General features: G+C 43.7%; 1 protein-coding gene across 1 annotated transcript in view; it reads left to right on the top strand.

The window, feature by feature from the left end:
- Positions 1 to 17,767, top strand: part of dpp10 (dipeptidyl peptidase like 10) — a 942,753-nt gene that overhangs the window by 860,939 nt on the left and 64,047 nt on the right. The window contains exons 14-15 of the mRNA XM_078552405.1: positions 15,730 to 15,821; positions 17,034 to 17,081. Coding sequence (XP_078408531.1) covers positions 15,730 to 15,821; positions 17,034 to 17,081 — 140 coding nt within the window. The remainder of the gene's footprint in view (positions 1 to 15,729; positions 15,822 to 17,033; positions 17,082 to 17,767) is intronic.

Here is a 17,767-nt window from a genome sequence, read left to right as displayed (position 1 = left end):
GCATGTAAATCAGATGCACTTAATGACAATTTTAGCAGAATTACCAAGGCTGAAATAGCACAATTCAAGGACAACTTCGTAACGGGAACAATGCTGAGAGATCCTGCAACACCACAATTAGCCAGTGACAGAATTGAACATTGCAGATCAGTTGTTACAGCCTGCTTTAATATGCTTCCACTTCCTCTTTTAAAAGTAACATTCCTGCATCAAAATAAGAAATTGAGACAGGTTACAATTCATTCAGTAGGTTGGTCTAGGACCGATTTGAGAAACGTTTTACCTTTCTGTACATTTTTCTAATCCAGTGGTATAGACATATTTAATAATGTTTACACTTGTTCAACAAACAAAAATATGAATATATCTTAGTGGTTGACCCTTAATGTTAAGATTTTTTATTCATGATGTTGGTAAAGCTGCCAAGGCTATCATTTATTATCGATACCTAATTGCCCTTAACTAAACGTCTTGCTAGACCATTTCAGAAGGCAGTTAAGGGCATTAGTGTGATAATATAGCTATTTTGTTTTGCCATTACAGTACTTCTTCAAGTGCAATGCTAAAAAAGCTAAAGTTTATTGGTAATGAGTTCGACTGAGTAAAATAAACTTTAAATCAGATGAAGTGACTGTTATTACCATAGTTTGACATGTCAGTTTACTATGGTTGGCAGATGTAGACAAATCCATATTTTGTCATTTCCAGAGTCGACAATTCCAATGCTCTTAGCTGACATTCCAACATACGTGGTTTCACCTTACCTATATCCTATTTGCCCATGAAGTCCTGTTTACCAATCATTCCTGCCTTCACTGACCTATGCTGGTTCCCAGTCCCCTGAGGGCTCAAGTTTAAAATTCTCTTCCTTGTGTTTAAATCACTCCATGGTTTCATCCTTCTGTGTCTGACTTCTGCCTCTTGCCCCATTGGTATCTGTACTTTCAGCTACCTAAGCCCCATGCATTTTCCTAACTCCGTTGAATTTTCCAACTCTCCCTTTAAGAGTTTCCTTAAAATCCATTGGGAAAACTTTTGGTCAACCCCTCGATATCTCTTTCTTTGGTTCAACGTCAATTCATTTTTCCTCCTGCTTCTGGAGACACCACGGGACTTCTTTCTACGTTAAAGGCACCATTTATGTACAAGTTCTTGTGTTGTTAATGGATGACAGCACTCTCTGAAAGAACATATAGCTCCAATAGTTGTTTGGTAGTACAGAACTTGCCTAAAAGAGACAAGCTATTAAAGCTTTTGTCTTACACTCATCAGGACATCTACACAAGATAAATCGACAGTAATAAATTTATATTGCATGAGAGGAGTGCTGATTGGTTGGCAAGTGGGCTCTGGTAGAGGTGTTGCCATGGGGAATGCAGCAGAGAATTACTAACTGCCACACCTTTGTTTCAAATTCAAAAAGGCAGGTCCACTCTGATTGATCGAGGCATTGCCATGGGGAATGAACCAGGGAATGGCGGTCCCCCAAACATTTGTTTAGCTGAAAAAGAAATAATATGTGGACATGCTCCTTCTGTTTGCAAAGGACAGGGCCCTGTGTGTGAATATATGTGGCTTCTAACATGTTGCAAGTGAGCCATTGTCACATGAGGGGGACATGTTAATTATTTTTTTATTTTTACACTTTCAAAAACTTTCAGCGCTCTCCCAGAGACAGCACTTAGTCTCAGGGAGATGTGCGCTCTTTCACGCGCATGCATGGAGCACACTCTGACAGTTGGGGAATCCCCCCTTAATTGGCCAGCCCACTTAAAATGGCGGTGGGGCCCGTTTCGGTGGCGGCAATCGGCTACCTGCCTGCCGCCGTGCCGGTGGGGCCCGCCCGCTCATCAAGGGCAAAATTCTGCCCCATGTGTTGTTCCACATTACTACCCTATTCACCAATGTACTACTCAGGGAAGCCATAGACATTTGCACCATATTACCATATCATGGTGATATAGGTCCACAACCAACGTCTTAACCTGTATCCATTGAACTTATGAACTCAGCAACTCGTGCAGCTGAGTTCAGTTTTAACAACACCATGTGTGCCCAAATAGATGGTGTTGCCATGTCATCCCCTCTAGGCCCAGCTCTTGCAAACATCTTTGTCAATTTCCATGAGAAACACATCTTCAATGTAATGACACCTAACCTCTTGCCCCTTGCATATTTCTGATATGTAGATGATATGTTTCTATATTTGAATCTGCAGCTATATGTAAGAACTACTTTACACACCTTAATATGTCCCATCTTACGCTCAAATTCACCTTTGAAATGGAGCAGTCAAATGAGCTCCCTGTCCATGACATGCTAGTTGAGAAATCTGTCAATGGGTTCTCTACTACTGTCTACGACAAGCCTACCCTTCACAGGTCAATATGTACATTGAGACTCCTTGTCGGCAACTTGTAAATACGGCCCAAGCTACCTGCCCACCGAGCAAACTTGATGCTGAAATAGGGCGCATCAAAGCCACCCTGGTGGATAACAGCTGCCCTGATTAGATCATTGTTCGCTGTATATTATGCAAGCTCATGAATGGGCTTAAGGCCACCACTTTCGGCCCTGAAAAGTGCCCAGTCTACTTCAGATTACCCTGGAAGCTGCTGTTGAGCCAAAAAAATGTTTTGCCTATCACACTAATGAGTGAATTTCAGTGTCAGTGTGATATCGGGTATGTAGATCGTATGTCTCAATGACTGGCAGATCGTATCGAATAGCACATCCATTCCGCTGTTCATAACAGTCAAAGTACTGGCCGTACCCAACCAGCCCGCCCTTGCAAAACTCAAAACATAGTGGCCAACATTATATGTGATTCCACCATTGGACAACATTGTTAAGCAATCCTGATTGTGTTAAGAATTACACTGCAAACTAATTTAAGATTATCAGTTGGGCTCATTTACGCATGTTAAAAGCCACATATATTCACAGACAGTGCATTGTCCTTTGCAAACATAAGGAGCATATCCATGCATTACGCCTTTTCTAACTAACATAAGATTGGGGGGACCACCATTCCTTAGTTCATTCCCCATGGCAATATTGGAAGCAGCACCCCATCTTCTGATTAGGCACTTCACAGCCTCTGGACTCAACATTGAGTTCAACATCTTCAGACCATGAACTCTGTCTTCCATTTTGAATTTTTCCCCCAAGTCCCAGCCTGTATCTTGTTCTCATGTTTTGCTTTCAGACAGTGCTGACCCTTTTTCTGCTAATAAAACATTTACACATTCTTCTATTTCGCTTTCAGTCATTGCTGACCTTTATTCTGCTATCATTCTGGACCAAAACTTTCATCTTTATACTATCATCCTTTGTCTTGTGTTCCATGACATCATTGTCGTTTAATCTCTCCTGCCCTCTAACCTACCCTTGACCTTCCATTTTGTTCTGCCTGCTCCTCCCACCTTTTTCAACAGCACATTTCTACCTGTCTCTAGTTCCAAAGAAGAGTCATATTGGATTCAAAGGGCGGAATCATCCCAGATTTGCACTAAGACATTTTACCCGCCGGCCGCAATGGCGGGGTTTCACGCTGTATCATCCCAATCCTACCACATCATTTATGCATTCCCAGGAAACACACCATTTTGATGGCAGGTGGGCTCTCATTGACCCACCCGCCATCATCTCGCTGCATCATCACGCTGGGCGCCATATTTAAAGTCCAGCCGCGTACACATCTCGTACTTTCAGCCCACAACCACTGCAGGGAAGATACCCACGAAAGGCAAAAAGACTGCAGCCCCCAGGTTTAATGGCACGTCACTGGAATGCCACTTGGATGCCGTGAAGGCCCATGTGATGTCCTCTACCCCAGCTCTGGCTGTAAGATGGGCAGTGGCATCACCATTCCAGCATGGCAGGCGGAGGCAGCGGTGGTCAGTGCCAATGCTGCACAGAAGAGGTTGAACACCATCTGCAGGCAGCCCTCCGGACAAACATTGTGAGCACAGGGGGACCAGATAGCAGTAGCAGTCATTTCCAAGCGTCTAGCCCCAAGGACCTGGATGCAGTGCTGCAAAATGTTCAATGACTATACACACATAGTCAGGGTTAGTGAATTCTTCTTTAAGACCATATCCTACCAACCGCACCACTAGCCTCACACACTACTAAATGCACAACACCCATTTCACTTGCCTACTCACCTACAAACCTCTATCAATCACAACTCATACCTAACATTCATATGCTTCACCTCACCCTCACACAATTAGCACTGCTGCAAACCTCACACCCACATCTCACAACTTGTTTACAGCTGTACAACCATGGATGCCACATCACTCAGATGCATTGCACAACACTCACTGACACACATTCCTCTCTCTTGCAGGACAAGGTGATGCACAACCAGAGGAAGCTACACCTAATCAGCAAGGGACAGGCACTGTTGCATATCCTTAATCCAACAGAGAAGATGGTTGCCATCATTGCAGCAGCGATAACTGAGGCCATGTTGATCGAAGATGACCGTATCCTCATACCTAATACTTGGTTCTCACATCTCACTTGCCCCTCAACCCACAATCTCTTTTGATTTACAAGCTGCAGATGGTGTAAGCATGCGCATCTTGCTCCCGGCCCCTGCCTCCCTGCCATACCTCACCACAACGCTATCCTTGGGCCTTTCTCCTTTCAGATACCCAAGAACTGCAACCTGGTGGAAGAGCAGGAAGACAGTGATGAAGATAAAACAGCATTACACTTTTGGCCAACAACTCAGCTACTGACACCACACATAATTCAGAGGGTAGCTTAGAGGCAGGATTTTCCTCGAAACACAATTGTAGACCAAGGCAGAGGGAACGAGTGTTACAGGTGTCATCTCTCCAGAGGGTGAGGTCGCATACAGCTTCTGCTGCAGAGGATTCAGATAAGCACTTTGATGGGGCAGAAGAACACTGATGGGTATGCACAGTGAAATGCTGCTGCATTAGCAGGTCTTCCACAAATTTCAAGGAACATGGAAGAATTTTGTGCAGAACTTGGGGCCCATCCTTTCCAGCATGGAAGTGGTGGCAATAATTGAGGACAAAAATAGGCCCATCCATGATGTGGCATCTGATGTCTCAGCTTCCATAGCAGCACAAGCAACATCTGGTTGCTGCAGTGGAAGCTCAGACTGCCATTGTGCGGATCAGTTTGCTGCCCTGCAAACCCTGACTGTTGCCATCATAACTGCAGATACCAGTGTTCAAATGGACTTGCAGCAGTCCCACAATCTGTCCTCCAATAGATTACAAGGGTTGCTGAGGCAGCCCCCGGGGGAGAGTGGCAGTGGCTCCAGAGTGCACAAACCTGCTGTCCTCTCTAAGAATGACACCATTTGTCCTCCCACCACTGCCAGTTGTCTGTCAGCTGACCAGCCCAGATTGTAGCCACCCAAGTTAAAATGGTGCAGATATAAAGTTTGGCTTTCTAGGGCCTGAACTGCTCAAGGTAATCCTGCAAGGCCATCTGCAGTCTCGTCCACTGACAGTCAGCAGCCCACTAGCCATGCTGGACCCGCTGCAAAAGAGCACTAGGCCGGGCAAAGGCACGTGAGAGACAGCCAAGAAGGGAGTGTGAAAGGGTGATTAGATGATGGTTGCTTGCAATATACAATGGTCTGACTTAAAAAAATTGATTTGGAATGGCTATTTTTTACTTTTTGGCCGAGCGGATGCTGTGGCAGTTAGTAAATGAGGGATAATGGGTTGTGGAACTGTTAATGAATGGAAAACTGGAGTTGTGTTTACTGGTATCGCAATCAGGTGAGCTAATCATGAACAGAGCGTCCAGGAAAGGGATGTGTTGGTTGCCTCCTCCCATCTTCGTCATCCTCCTCCTCTTTCTCTTCCTCCTCCTCTCAGCTGGTAACTGTATAGTTGGTGGCAAGGGCTGACCATTCATGGTTGCAAACATATGCAGAATTCAACAGCCCACCACAAGACTTGATATGTGCTCAGCCGAATACTGCAGGGCTTCTCCAGAGGAGTCTAAACAGTAGAAATGTTTTTACAGCCCAATGGTCTGCTGAATCCCATTTCATATGGCAACAAAGCTCTTGTATGTTTGCCGCCTACATTGTGTTGGAATTGACTTCCAGAAGCATCAGCCACATTGTTAGAGGGTTAAAGGAAAAACCTTGTCATCTAGTCACTGCCCTCTGTTTTGTAATGGTGCCTCAAAGTTGCTGCACAATGAAAACATCATGACTGCTATCAGGATTTCAGGCATTGATCTGCAAAATATACTCTGCATGGCTGCACACCAGCTGGATGTTGAAGGAATGGCATTTGTTTCAGTTGTGGTACATCTCAGGGTTGACATGCGTCATATAAATGTGACATGCATGCAGTCAATGGCACGATGCACTAGGGGCAATGCATGCAGTCCTCACAAGGCCAAATGCTCACTCTGCCTGCTTCTCTCTGGCTAGAAAGAATAAAATATGTTCCTTTCTTTTGGAATTCAGCACCTCACTGGCCTCCCTATTGCAACAATCAGCAGCAAACAGGGAGATCTTACAAATATCACCTGCTTTAGCCCAAAAGGAGTCCAATTTTTCAGCCACTGGCAATGCCATCTGCACCCCCTTATAAGCCTGCAGTTTGGCTGGAGTGGGTGGCAGGTTTCAGTGAGAATATTCTTATTGAAGCAGAGACATCTAACACATTGCAGCCCGTCATGTTGGAAAACATGGCAGCCGGGCACATTTAATGGCGGTAAAGGCTGCATGTCAGTTTCCTATCAGTGAGAAAACCTCCCGCAATTAAGTTGGAGGCAGAAACGGCAATGAGGGAAACTCCCCTGCCTGCGTCGTTAGGCTCATCAGTGAGCCAATTTACACCACCCACCGGAATTTAGTGTGGCTCAGGACTTAAAAGTGAGTGGCATGGCTTTCCAGTGCCTCCAGAAGGTTGGCAGGTTGGGTTTGCCCATAGTCGTCTGCCAGGAAGGGGAGGGGGTGCCCCTTTCAAAGTTACATAGTGCTCAATTGACTGGTATCGGACGGGGGGGTGGGAGGTGGCCATTGAAAGGCACTCCCCGGCTCTTGCCTTCAACCCCCCCACTCACCCCTTCTGCAACTTCTACCCTGGGATCCCTATCCAGCCCTCACCTATTGCCTGGGTCCCTCATCAATCCCAGGCTTCTCCTGGGTGCACTACCGACAGTAGCCACCTCTCTTGGTGGCACTGCCTGTTATGGAGAGCTGCCAGCCTCTGGCCAGCAGCTCTTGGCGGGCAGGATTTTCACCCCTGGGCTGCAGAACCTGAGGGAAGGCCTAATGCTGGCCAGTTAAGTGCCTGGCAGGCACTTCATCTGGTCGGGCCTCCCCCTCAGATGTGATGAGAGTGTCCTACTGGCTCCCTAGCCAGTGGGCTGAACCCACATCAATAACATTAAATTCTGCCCCACTATTTCTCACTGATCTGAGGTAGCAGAATTGTTCTATCCATGCCCTAAGTGGATGTGGATCCAACTCAGTGCCTTTTTCCCCCTCCTCCGCCTGCCTCTTCCCATAGCTTGTCCTGTTCTGCATCACCTCTGCTCATTTTCCCATTCATGCTGTAGCCAAAGGGGTATCCATACCACTCTATCCATAGCACATGCCACACCACCACCTGTAGATTTCAGCAACTTTAAACAAATCTGTAAACTCCCAAACACTTCTACAATCACAGCAACAGGCAGTAGAAATCAGGCAGCAACTAATCAAAAAGTAGCTGATGATTCCTTTACATAGAACAGGTGGGCCTTGTGATGACTTTTGACTCAGAAGCAAGACATTAAGGTAATTTTTTTCATTTCTAAAACTGTGGAATCTGTAACTGTTTTTAAGGATGTTTGAAAAGGGCTTTTAAGAGTTCGCTCAAAAAGGATCAATTGTAATTTTCTTCGATAATCAGAAACACTAGTCCAGGTGACCTGGTAAATCTTAACCTGGAAGCAGTACCAACAGGGAGGAAGATAAGATGAGAAGCCACGTGGCTGCAGACACAAAGGAGAGCTGGAAGCAGAAGGCAATCAGCGCACAGATTCAGACACAAAGAATTGTTGCAGTCAAGACACAGTTATAAAACTCCTGGTGTGTTTAGGAACAAGCGCAGCTCTCAAAAGAAAGGTCAGTTTTCTGTTTTGCAGTAAGATGAAAACATAAAATTCCAGAAGCTCATGGGCAAGCGATGTACCACTGAGCTAAAAGGGACTGAATCCTAAAAGCAGTGTGAATGGCTCCAGCATGCGAAAGAGGACCAGATCATGAACTGGGTATGTTGATTGATCGGTTGAAAAGGAACTCTGGAAAGCCATGCCATGAAGACTGACATGATTGGAGTGACAGAGGGTTCGTAGACGTGTGCCTTGTTGACATTAACCATATTTGCTGACCTCTGATGGAATACAGCTGCTGATGAACGTGACTCGAGGGTTGAATTGATTGAGTGGGAAAGTGAAAGATCTGAAGTACAAAAGGCTGAGTTAGAGATACTGTGAGATTGCACGTGGTGCCATCAGTGCAAAAGATAAGGCTGAAGCATTTGCTTCAATCTTCAGCCGGAAGTGTTGAGTGGATGATCCATCTCGACTTCCTCTGGAGGTCCCCAGCATCACAGATGCCAGTCTTCAACCAATTCAATTCACTCCACATATCAAGAAATGGTGGAAGGCATTGGATACTGCAAAGGCTATGAGCCCTGACAATATTCCAGCAATAGTACTTAAGACTTGTGCTCCAGAACTTGCCACGCCCCTAGCTAAGCTGTTCCAGTACAGCTACAACACTGGCATTTACCCAGCTATGTGGAAAATTGCCCAGGTATGTCCTGTACACCAAAAGCAGGACAAATCCAACCCGGCCAATTATCACCCCATCAGTCTACTCTTGATCATTAGTAAATTAATTGAAGGGGTCATCAACAGTGCTATTAAGCGGCACTTGCTTAACAATAACCTGCTCACTGATGCCCAGTTTGGGTTCTGCCAGGAACACTCAGCTCCTGACCTCATTATAGCCTTGGTTCAAACATGGACAAAAGAGCTGAACTCCCGAGGTGAGGTGAGAGTGACTGCCCTTGACATCAAGGCAGCATTTGACCGAGTGTGGCATCAAGGAGCCCCAGCAAAACTGGAGTCAATGAGAATCGGGGGGAAAACTCTCCACTGGTTGAAGTCATACCTAGCATAAAGGAAGGTGGTTGTGGCTGTTGGAGGTCAGTCATCTCAGTTCCAGGACATCACTGCAGGAGTTCCTCAGGGTAGTGTCCTCGGCCCAACCATCTTCAGCTGCCTCATCAATGACCTTCCTTCCATCATAAGGTCAGAAATGGGAATGTTGCTGATGATTGCATAATCTTCAGCACCATGCATGACTCCTCAGATACTGAAGCAGCCCATGTCTAAATGCAGCGAGAACTGGACAATATCCAGGTTTGGGCTGGCAAAAGGCAAGTAACATTCATGCCACACAATGCCGGACAATGATCATCTCCGATAAGAGAGATCTAACCATCGCTCCTTGATGTTCAATGGCATTACTATCACTGAATTCCCCACTATCAACATCCTGGTTATTACCATTGACCAGAAACTGAACTGGACTAGCCATATAAATACTGTGGCTTACAAGAGCAGGTCAGAGTCTAGGAATCCTGCGATGAGTAATCTGATGCCCAACGCCTGTCCACTATCTACAAGACACAAGTCAGGAGTGTGATGGAATACTCCCCACTTGCCTGGATGAGTGCAGCTCCCACAACACTCAAGAAGCTTGACACCATCCAGCACAAAGCAGCCCACTTGATTGGCACCCCATCCACAAACATTCACTCTCTCCACCACTGACGCACAGTAGCAGTAGTGTTTACCATCTACAAGATGCACTGCAGGAATTCACCAAGGCTCCTTAGACAGCACCCTCCAAACCCATGACCACTACCATCTAGAAGGACAAGGGCAGCAGACACATGGGAGCATCACCACCTGGAAGTTCCCCTCCAAGTCACTTACCATCCTGACTTGGAAATATATCGCCGTTCCTTCACTGTTGCTGGGTCAATATCCTGGAACTCCCTTTCTAACAGCACTGTGGGTGTACCTGCACCACATGGACTGCAACAGTTCAAGAAGGCAGCTCACCACCACCTTCTCAAGGGCAACTCGGGATGGGCAATAAATGCTGACCCACATCCAGCAAAGCCCACATCCCATGAATGGATGAATAAAAAAAAACATTAGTGCAGGGAAGAATGCAGACGTTTGTGGTTGTATAAGCTGTATGTTTATTGTATCAACTATTCAAAGTGAAATTTATCTTTTTATATGAACTATCATTTGCCTGTCAATTTATGCATACTTTGTGTTGGTTTGGATTCATGTTAAAGTAAAAGCTACAAAAAGTGGAATCTTGTTGGTAATTTCTTCATTTGAGAGTCATTCAGTAAAATCGGTTATTTTGGTTTATGGCTTCCCTATGGGGATCGTCATGGTTCCTTCTTGTTCCTGAACACATATTCAGCTGCGCAAGTTTAAAAGAAGACCTTAGCTAGAGCGTTGAGCTCTAAAATGGCAGCGCAGGTGTCAAAAGCAAGCTGAATAACATCATAGTCTGATTACGCTGCATACTTCCAGCGGACACTTCTTGTACACGCATGAACCCACTCCTCAAAATGTGGTCCAGAACAGCTTGCACCAGGTGACACCATTTTGGAGGCAAATTGGCATATTTCATGACTGAAGTCAATGCTCTGAAAATTTCCTCCCAAGCTTTTAGCATCCTTGAATGTATGCCAGTTACCCAGGGGTACTTGTTAATCTTCAACCATTCCATCACACTGTTTCATTTTAACACAATAATAAGTAAATACCTCTGGAAAATAGCCATTCAGTAATTCAACCATTACCCCTTTTAATTTTTATTTTTCTACCAATTATATATTTTGAAGATTCAACTTTCAGGCTGCCCAGTTGTAGTGAGAAAAGTTAATCCTTCAAGGATAGTGTGAGTGGAATTGTGAACCAACATTAGAATTTGAGGTCACCTAGATAGAAGTCGAACTCTTAGAGATTTACATAAACTCTGAACACCACAAATTGCATTCTCTTTTTACTTCCCCCGCCACCCCCCTCCCCTTCCACTCCATGATTGCTATAATAACTAAACAAGATTTATAATGTTTCTCATTTTTAATATATTTTTGTCTAGGCACAATAAACTGAATATGTTCAGTCATATGTATTAAAGATATTAAACAAGTGTTAAAAACCATGCATGCTTTCCTTGAAAGTGACTCTTGTATTGAACACAGTGGTTGTAAATCTGAAGCAGATTGCAGAGAAAGGGAGGGGAAAGTAAATGGAGGGATTTGAAAATTCAGCTGTTTCTTAACCGGGAACCAATATATGTCAGTGAGAACAAGGGTGATTGATGAACAAAGTGACAATTCACTTATCAGTATATTTATTGTGTGTGAGTTAAGTAATTTTAACTTTAATCACTGGGCACATAATTTGCCATAGTGGAACAACCATTTGTCTTAGGTCCTTCTTGAATTTTCTTTTCCATTGGGCTGATAATATAGGGAGTCATGGTCCCCGTCTCTCCGGCTAAAAAGTCTGGGAGGATCCCACCCCAGGGAAGAACAGCAGTCCCACAGTCACTCAAGTGTTATGATTTGGCAGATGATGTGTGCCAAATGGACCAAATCCACAGGGGAAACTTGGTCGCGTTATCAGAATGGTTTTGCAATTTGTATTTTTTTACGAGAAGATGAGTGCACTGAATTCAGAAGTAATAAGTCCACCAAGACCGTTAGAGATTTGAAAAATTTAATTAAAATATTTATTAACAAAATAAAAGATTTCAAGTACATAAATAAAACTACAATTACTTACTATTATAACAACTCCTAAAATTCCTACTTAACCCGACTCCACATTACACACACGCTTTAAGGCAACAGCCCAAAATAGATTTTAGATTTAAAACAAAACCAGAAAGTTAACACAGTACCCACTTGACAGTGGAATTTGAAATGGCTTTCCCCAACTTCAGTTACTTTACATAGCAGACTTATGCACAAATAGCTGGAGGCTTCTTGAAGGCTGTTTCACATACCCTTGTTAGATCTTACATGGCCCTCTCCTCACATAGCCTTTCATTCTCCTTTATATATATTTCACTTTCTCTAATATGTAAATTCTATTGGTTCATATGCCTTTGAAACTGTGGGCAGAATTTTGCCCTTGGTGGGCGTGTGGGCCCCACCGGCTCGGCAGCGGGCGGACAGCTGACCCCCGCCTCCGAAACGGGGCCCGACGCCATTTTGAGTGGGCGGGCCAATTATGGTCCACCCAGCAGCCTGTCCAACAGGAAGTGCTAGGCGAAAGAGCGCACTGCTCCCTGAGACTAAGTGCTGTCTCAGGGAGATTAGTGATAGTCTAAAAATCTTAAAAAATAGAAAAATAAAAATATTATTAACATGTCCCCCTCATGTGACAATGTCACACAAGATGGGACATGTTAATAAATATCACATTACATTTATTAAAGTTTTTAAAAAGGAACAGGAAACCTCATCCCGCCAGTGGATGAGGTTTCATGTATTATCAGAAGCCCACTGGAGCTCCTGGCCTGCCTGCCAGCCTTAAGGTTGGACAGGCAGGCCCTTTAATGGCTTTAAGTACCCTGTCAATAGCCTCAATTGGCTATTGACAGGTCGGCGGGTGGACAGCTGATTTCGCTGTCCGCCCGCCTTCTTGAAAACTTAAAGGGACCGGGATGACGTCGGGGGTTCCTCCCAACGTCATCCTGTGTCATTTTCCCGTCAGCGAGCGGGCCCCGCCCCCAAATCGCCGATGGGAAAATTATGGCCTGTGTCTTTCTCAAAATATAAAAACTTGCGTGTTGCCAATATTGTCAGTAACCTTTGGGAGAAATAAACACACTCCTTTGCCTTGCTTATCTGGTTAGTTGTAAGAAGACTAACAACCCTTTGAAATCCAAACAATCCCTTCATTTATCTAAAATTGCAAATTCCATCCACACCTTACATGCTAAGCCAGCATCCATGTTTACTCATTAGCATTTCAAGCACATTTCTACACCTAGCTTCTTTTGATAATCCCAAGCTTGCAGTCTACCTGACTCCAAATGTAATTAACTCTCACAGACAGGACCAACTATACTCACACCCATAATCCTACTTTACAATAAACCTGAAAAATATTTTGAAAATTATTATACTCTTGTAACAAAAGCTGGTAATAGGCTAGAGGCTGGATTTCCGCCCTCAGGAACAGGAAATTCCACCTAAGAGAGCTGTCAGCTGATCAGAGGCTGGCAGCTCTCAATTAAGGCAGCACCAGTGAGAGTGGTGGCCACTGATGGTACTGCAGTTGGGCAATGAGGAGGCGATCTGTGATGGATGAGAACTTTGCAGGTGTTTTGGGGTCAGCAAAGGGTGTCAGCAAGTGGTGGCTGGGGTTTGAGAGGCCACAGGAGGAGGACAACTTGGCAGGGGTAGGGGGTGTGGGCTTGGGGAATTACACCTTGGTGGGGGTGGGGGGGTCCTCCGATGGTCCCAGGGGATCAGCTAAGGAGGGACCCCGCCACCCACCGGCAGGGAAAGCTACCGGGCTGACCACTTGATATGGCCTTTTCCCACTGCCTGTTAAATAGCGATGGGATGAGACCCTTAAGTGCGCATTATTTGCCCACTTAAGGGCCTCAGTCGGCCCACTGATGGTCAGCCACCTGACATAATTCTCACCGCTGGTCTAATTGTGATGGGGGTAGGGATGAGGGAAGGACAAGCCACACACTGGATTTAATGTGCACCTCCCGTCATCAAAGCTGCCAGTGGTGAGCATTAAGTCCAGCTTATTGAATGTGTGCATGCAAGTGTAATACATGTACATACACATGCATAATAACAGAAGTCATTTCAGGCCCTTAGAAGCTGTTAGAGATACATCATCTTCACTACTTCCCAAAACTGAATTTGAACCCAGCTTGATGGAATGAAAGTTTGTACAATTATATCTGACAAAACTTGAGTGAAAGCTTTAGCAAGTTTGGATCCACGTCATAAAGCTACCTTCAAATGGAACACACGTGGCAATGTAGTTTACATATGCTTTTCAGGCAAAATAAGAAGTGGAAAATGTTTCAATCTGTCACCATGTTTTGGTGTGTTGCCATGTCTTGATGAGGTTTTGTTTATTCTATGAGAAACTTGAGATGGTCTTCCTGAAGCTATTCAGTAAGAGCTATTTACTAAGACCTCATGATGAGTACATGGCCTTCAGGACACAGACAGTTCTGCGTCTTGCTCTCTTGGAGCCTCTTGGTCATTTGAATCTTGGGATTGAGTTTTGCGCTCATCGGTTGGCAAGCCTAGAAGCGGACAGGAAACGGTCCCCCGACCATGATTTCACACTGGCTGGCCAATTAACGGCCAGCCAACATGAAACGCGTACTGAGAAAGGCTCAGCACTGCCAGTGGGGATGGGAAGAGGGCGGGTGCCGACGTCACCGCAGGCATGGGTGAACGCTTCCACTGAGCTCCCTGAAGGCAGACAGATGCCTCATGGAGCTGCAGACCTATATAGAATAAAAGAAAGCACAAATATGCTGCAAAAAATGTCTATGTAGCACAATCAAGCAACTGAAAGCATAGTTCATAAAAATGGTGTCGCCAGATATTTATTTTTATTTTATATCCTGACAAAGATTTCATCCCACCCTTGGATGAGGTTTCATCAAAAATGTAAAGGCCTCCTGGCCAATTGGCCCATCCGCCAACCATAAGGTTGGACGGGCCATGAAAAATTGTTTTAAATTGTCGTTTAATTACTAATTTAATTAATAATCAGCATACTGGAGAAAAATGTTTTTTTTTTGCATCTGTACATGACTTCAACTTGGTACATGGATATCACTGAAGTGCAAAGCAGAAAAAAATGCCTTATAATAAGCAGAAATATAAAATTAAATGGGCAAAAGACTTTATTTTCTCAGCATTATTAAAGACAGAATATTATAAATCCATCATCCAATTTGGTAAATGCATTTCACAATTAAATTGCCGTTAATAAACTTATTTGCCCACTTAATTGTCAGTGGGCGCTGTTCTGACTTTTGTGCATGCCCGCAGAGCGAAATATCGCGCGAGTGCACGATGACATCGGGACGTTTGCCCGACATCATCTCGCGCAATTTTACACCCATTCAGGTCGAGCGCCCAACCACCCGTGGAATGTAAAATTCTACCCTTGATGTCATGCTTACATCATCAACCTCATTGTCTCATTAACATAACCATTAACCCTTTACTATACAGAAAATTCACATTCCCATAGTGTGTGAATCTGGAGTTTGGCACATGATCAGCATACTGGAGAAAAATGTTTTTTTGCATCTGTACATGACTTCAACTTGGTACATGGATATCACTGAAGTGCAAAGCATAAAAAAATGCCTTATAATCAGAAATATAAAATTAAATGGGCAAAAGACTTTATTTTCTCAGCATTATTAAAGACAGAATATTGTAAATCCATCATCCAATTTGGTAAATGCATTTCACAATTAAAGTCTGTTTTCCTTTTGATTCCACAGTGTCTAAAGTGCCAGAGATTAGTCTGCTATACCGATGTATCTGTGGTTTTGGTCCTTCCACTCATGGTCTTTGTATTATTAATGTCTCCACTTGAAATTTGCAGCCTAAAAGTGAACTGAGCAGCGTGCGCCACCTGACATCAGGAAACTGGGAGGTCACTGAAATCCTTGGATATGACGAAGTCCATCAGAAGATGTGAGTCCATTCTACACAGTCAAACTGCGTCTTTGAATGATGACACCAGTTATAATAATAGAACAATTATAAATGTGTCAGCCCAGTGGTTAGTAATAAGGCGGTCAGATTAACATTTAAACTACCCCACTAAAAAATTAAGATGACAGTTGTAGGAACCTAGCTGGCATTCAGTCTCTTTAATTAATCCCAACCCAGTTTGTGGGATTTTCAAGGCAGAGCCAAATCTTCCTGGTGTCGCATCAAGAAAATGAGAAGTGCAGTGCAGTGTCAATGGACATTGTATTTGCCTTCAACTTTCCCCTTCAGCTCCATCACTGCTGTTACATGATCGGCTCACAAGAGGTTGACTGTGTTGGGACTGAAACCTGTGAACACTGGGCAGATAACAAAAAGCTGACTGACTGCCCACTTGTAGTGACACAAGCTCAGGTCCTCCACTGTGCTGAACTCATGATCTCACCTATAAGCTATGAGTAGATACTTGTGTTTCAACAGTGAGGGAAGGAAATGTGGGGTCATGGTTGTCCACCTAGCAGCCAGCTTGAAATAATGTTATGGGATCTTGCAATATGTATTATCACAAATGTGACCACATTTCAAAAGTAATTAATTTGTGTGATATGATTTGGGATGTCCTGAGGTCATGAAAACCACAATATAAATTCATGTTCTTAACTTTATAAGACTTCAAATATTCTCCTTCCAAACTCACAACCTCTACCACCGAGAAGGACAAGGGCAGCAGATGCATGGCAACATCACCACCAGGAAGATCCCCTCCAAGCCACTCACCATTCTGACTTGGAATTATATCGCTGTTCCTTCACCGTTGTTGTGTCAAAATCCTGGAATTCCCTTCCTAATAGCGCCATGGGTGTACCTACACCACATGGACTGCAGCGGTTCAAGAAGACAGTTCATCACCAGCCTCTCAAGGGCAATTGGAGATGGGTAATAAATGCTGGCCTAGCCAGCAACACCCACATCCCGTGAAAGAATTTTAAAAAGCTATGTAATGTTGCAAGACATATTCATTAAAATATTTTTAACTTGGGCTACTACAGACAACTCAACATATTATTTTCTGCCACAAAACATTACTACATTAACCGTTTCTATAAATAGCTGCTCACAATTTCTAGTTTTCATAAAAATAATTTAGTATGAGAAGGTAACCTAATGGTTTGCCAATCTAATCTCATTTATTAGATATTTTTTGAGCACAGAAGATTCACCAAGAGGAAGGCACTTGTACAGGTAAGCAGAATCAGGTCAAAACATCCCTATTTAAAAATAAGAGTTGTGATTAATCGAGTGTGAAGGGATATTAGTTTCAACTGGAGTATAAAGGATTTGCACTCAATCAGCTTTCCAATGAAATTCCATCCCTGTCTGGGCCTCGATTCTAGTCAATGTGCAGTTGTCCTTATCTGATTTGCTTCATTCATTTTTGTAGTGGGACATGCACTATCACCAAATTTGATCTGCCCAGTATTGATCAGAATTAAACCCACGGCATTTTACTGCATGCTGATGTGAACATCAAGACAGATACACAAGTACGCCAGTGGTTCATGCTGAAAGTTAATTATATTTCTTTCACAATCACAATCAGCATGAAAGGTTGAAAAGTAATTTTGATAGGAAAAATGTATTGTCCTTTTTCATCAATGATATTTGCCAAACAGACAAATCCAAGATAAAAATCTGCATGCTGTGCTGAGTGAGTTGTCGTAAAGTCGGATTATTTAGCAAGTGACCCAAAGTTGCACTTTACAAATACATTAAAATAAATAAGATGGCTGAAAGAATTTTGAGTTGAAGAGATATCTTTCTGCAGGGACTCGTTATAATGAATTAACAATATGAAAAAATACAACTTTGTGTTGCATATTTCTATGAGTAATATCAAATAAAACTATACTATTTTAGCAAATATTTCA

Source organism: Cetorhinus maximus, chromosome 11 (assembly GCF_964194155.1).
Source record: "Cetorhinus maximus chromosome 11, sCetMax3.hap1.1, whole genome shotgun sequence".
In the NCBI taxonomy this organism is placed as follows: domain Eukaryota; kingdom Metazoa; phylum Chordata; class Chondrichthyes; order Lamniformes; family Cetorhinidae; genus Cetorhinus; species Cetorhinus maximus.
The sequence above is the reverse complement of the archived record's forward strand: the minus strand, read 5'-3'. Positions and strand labels throughout refer to the sequence as shown.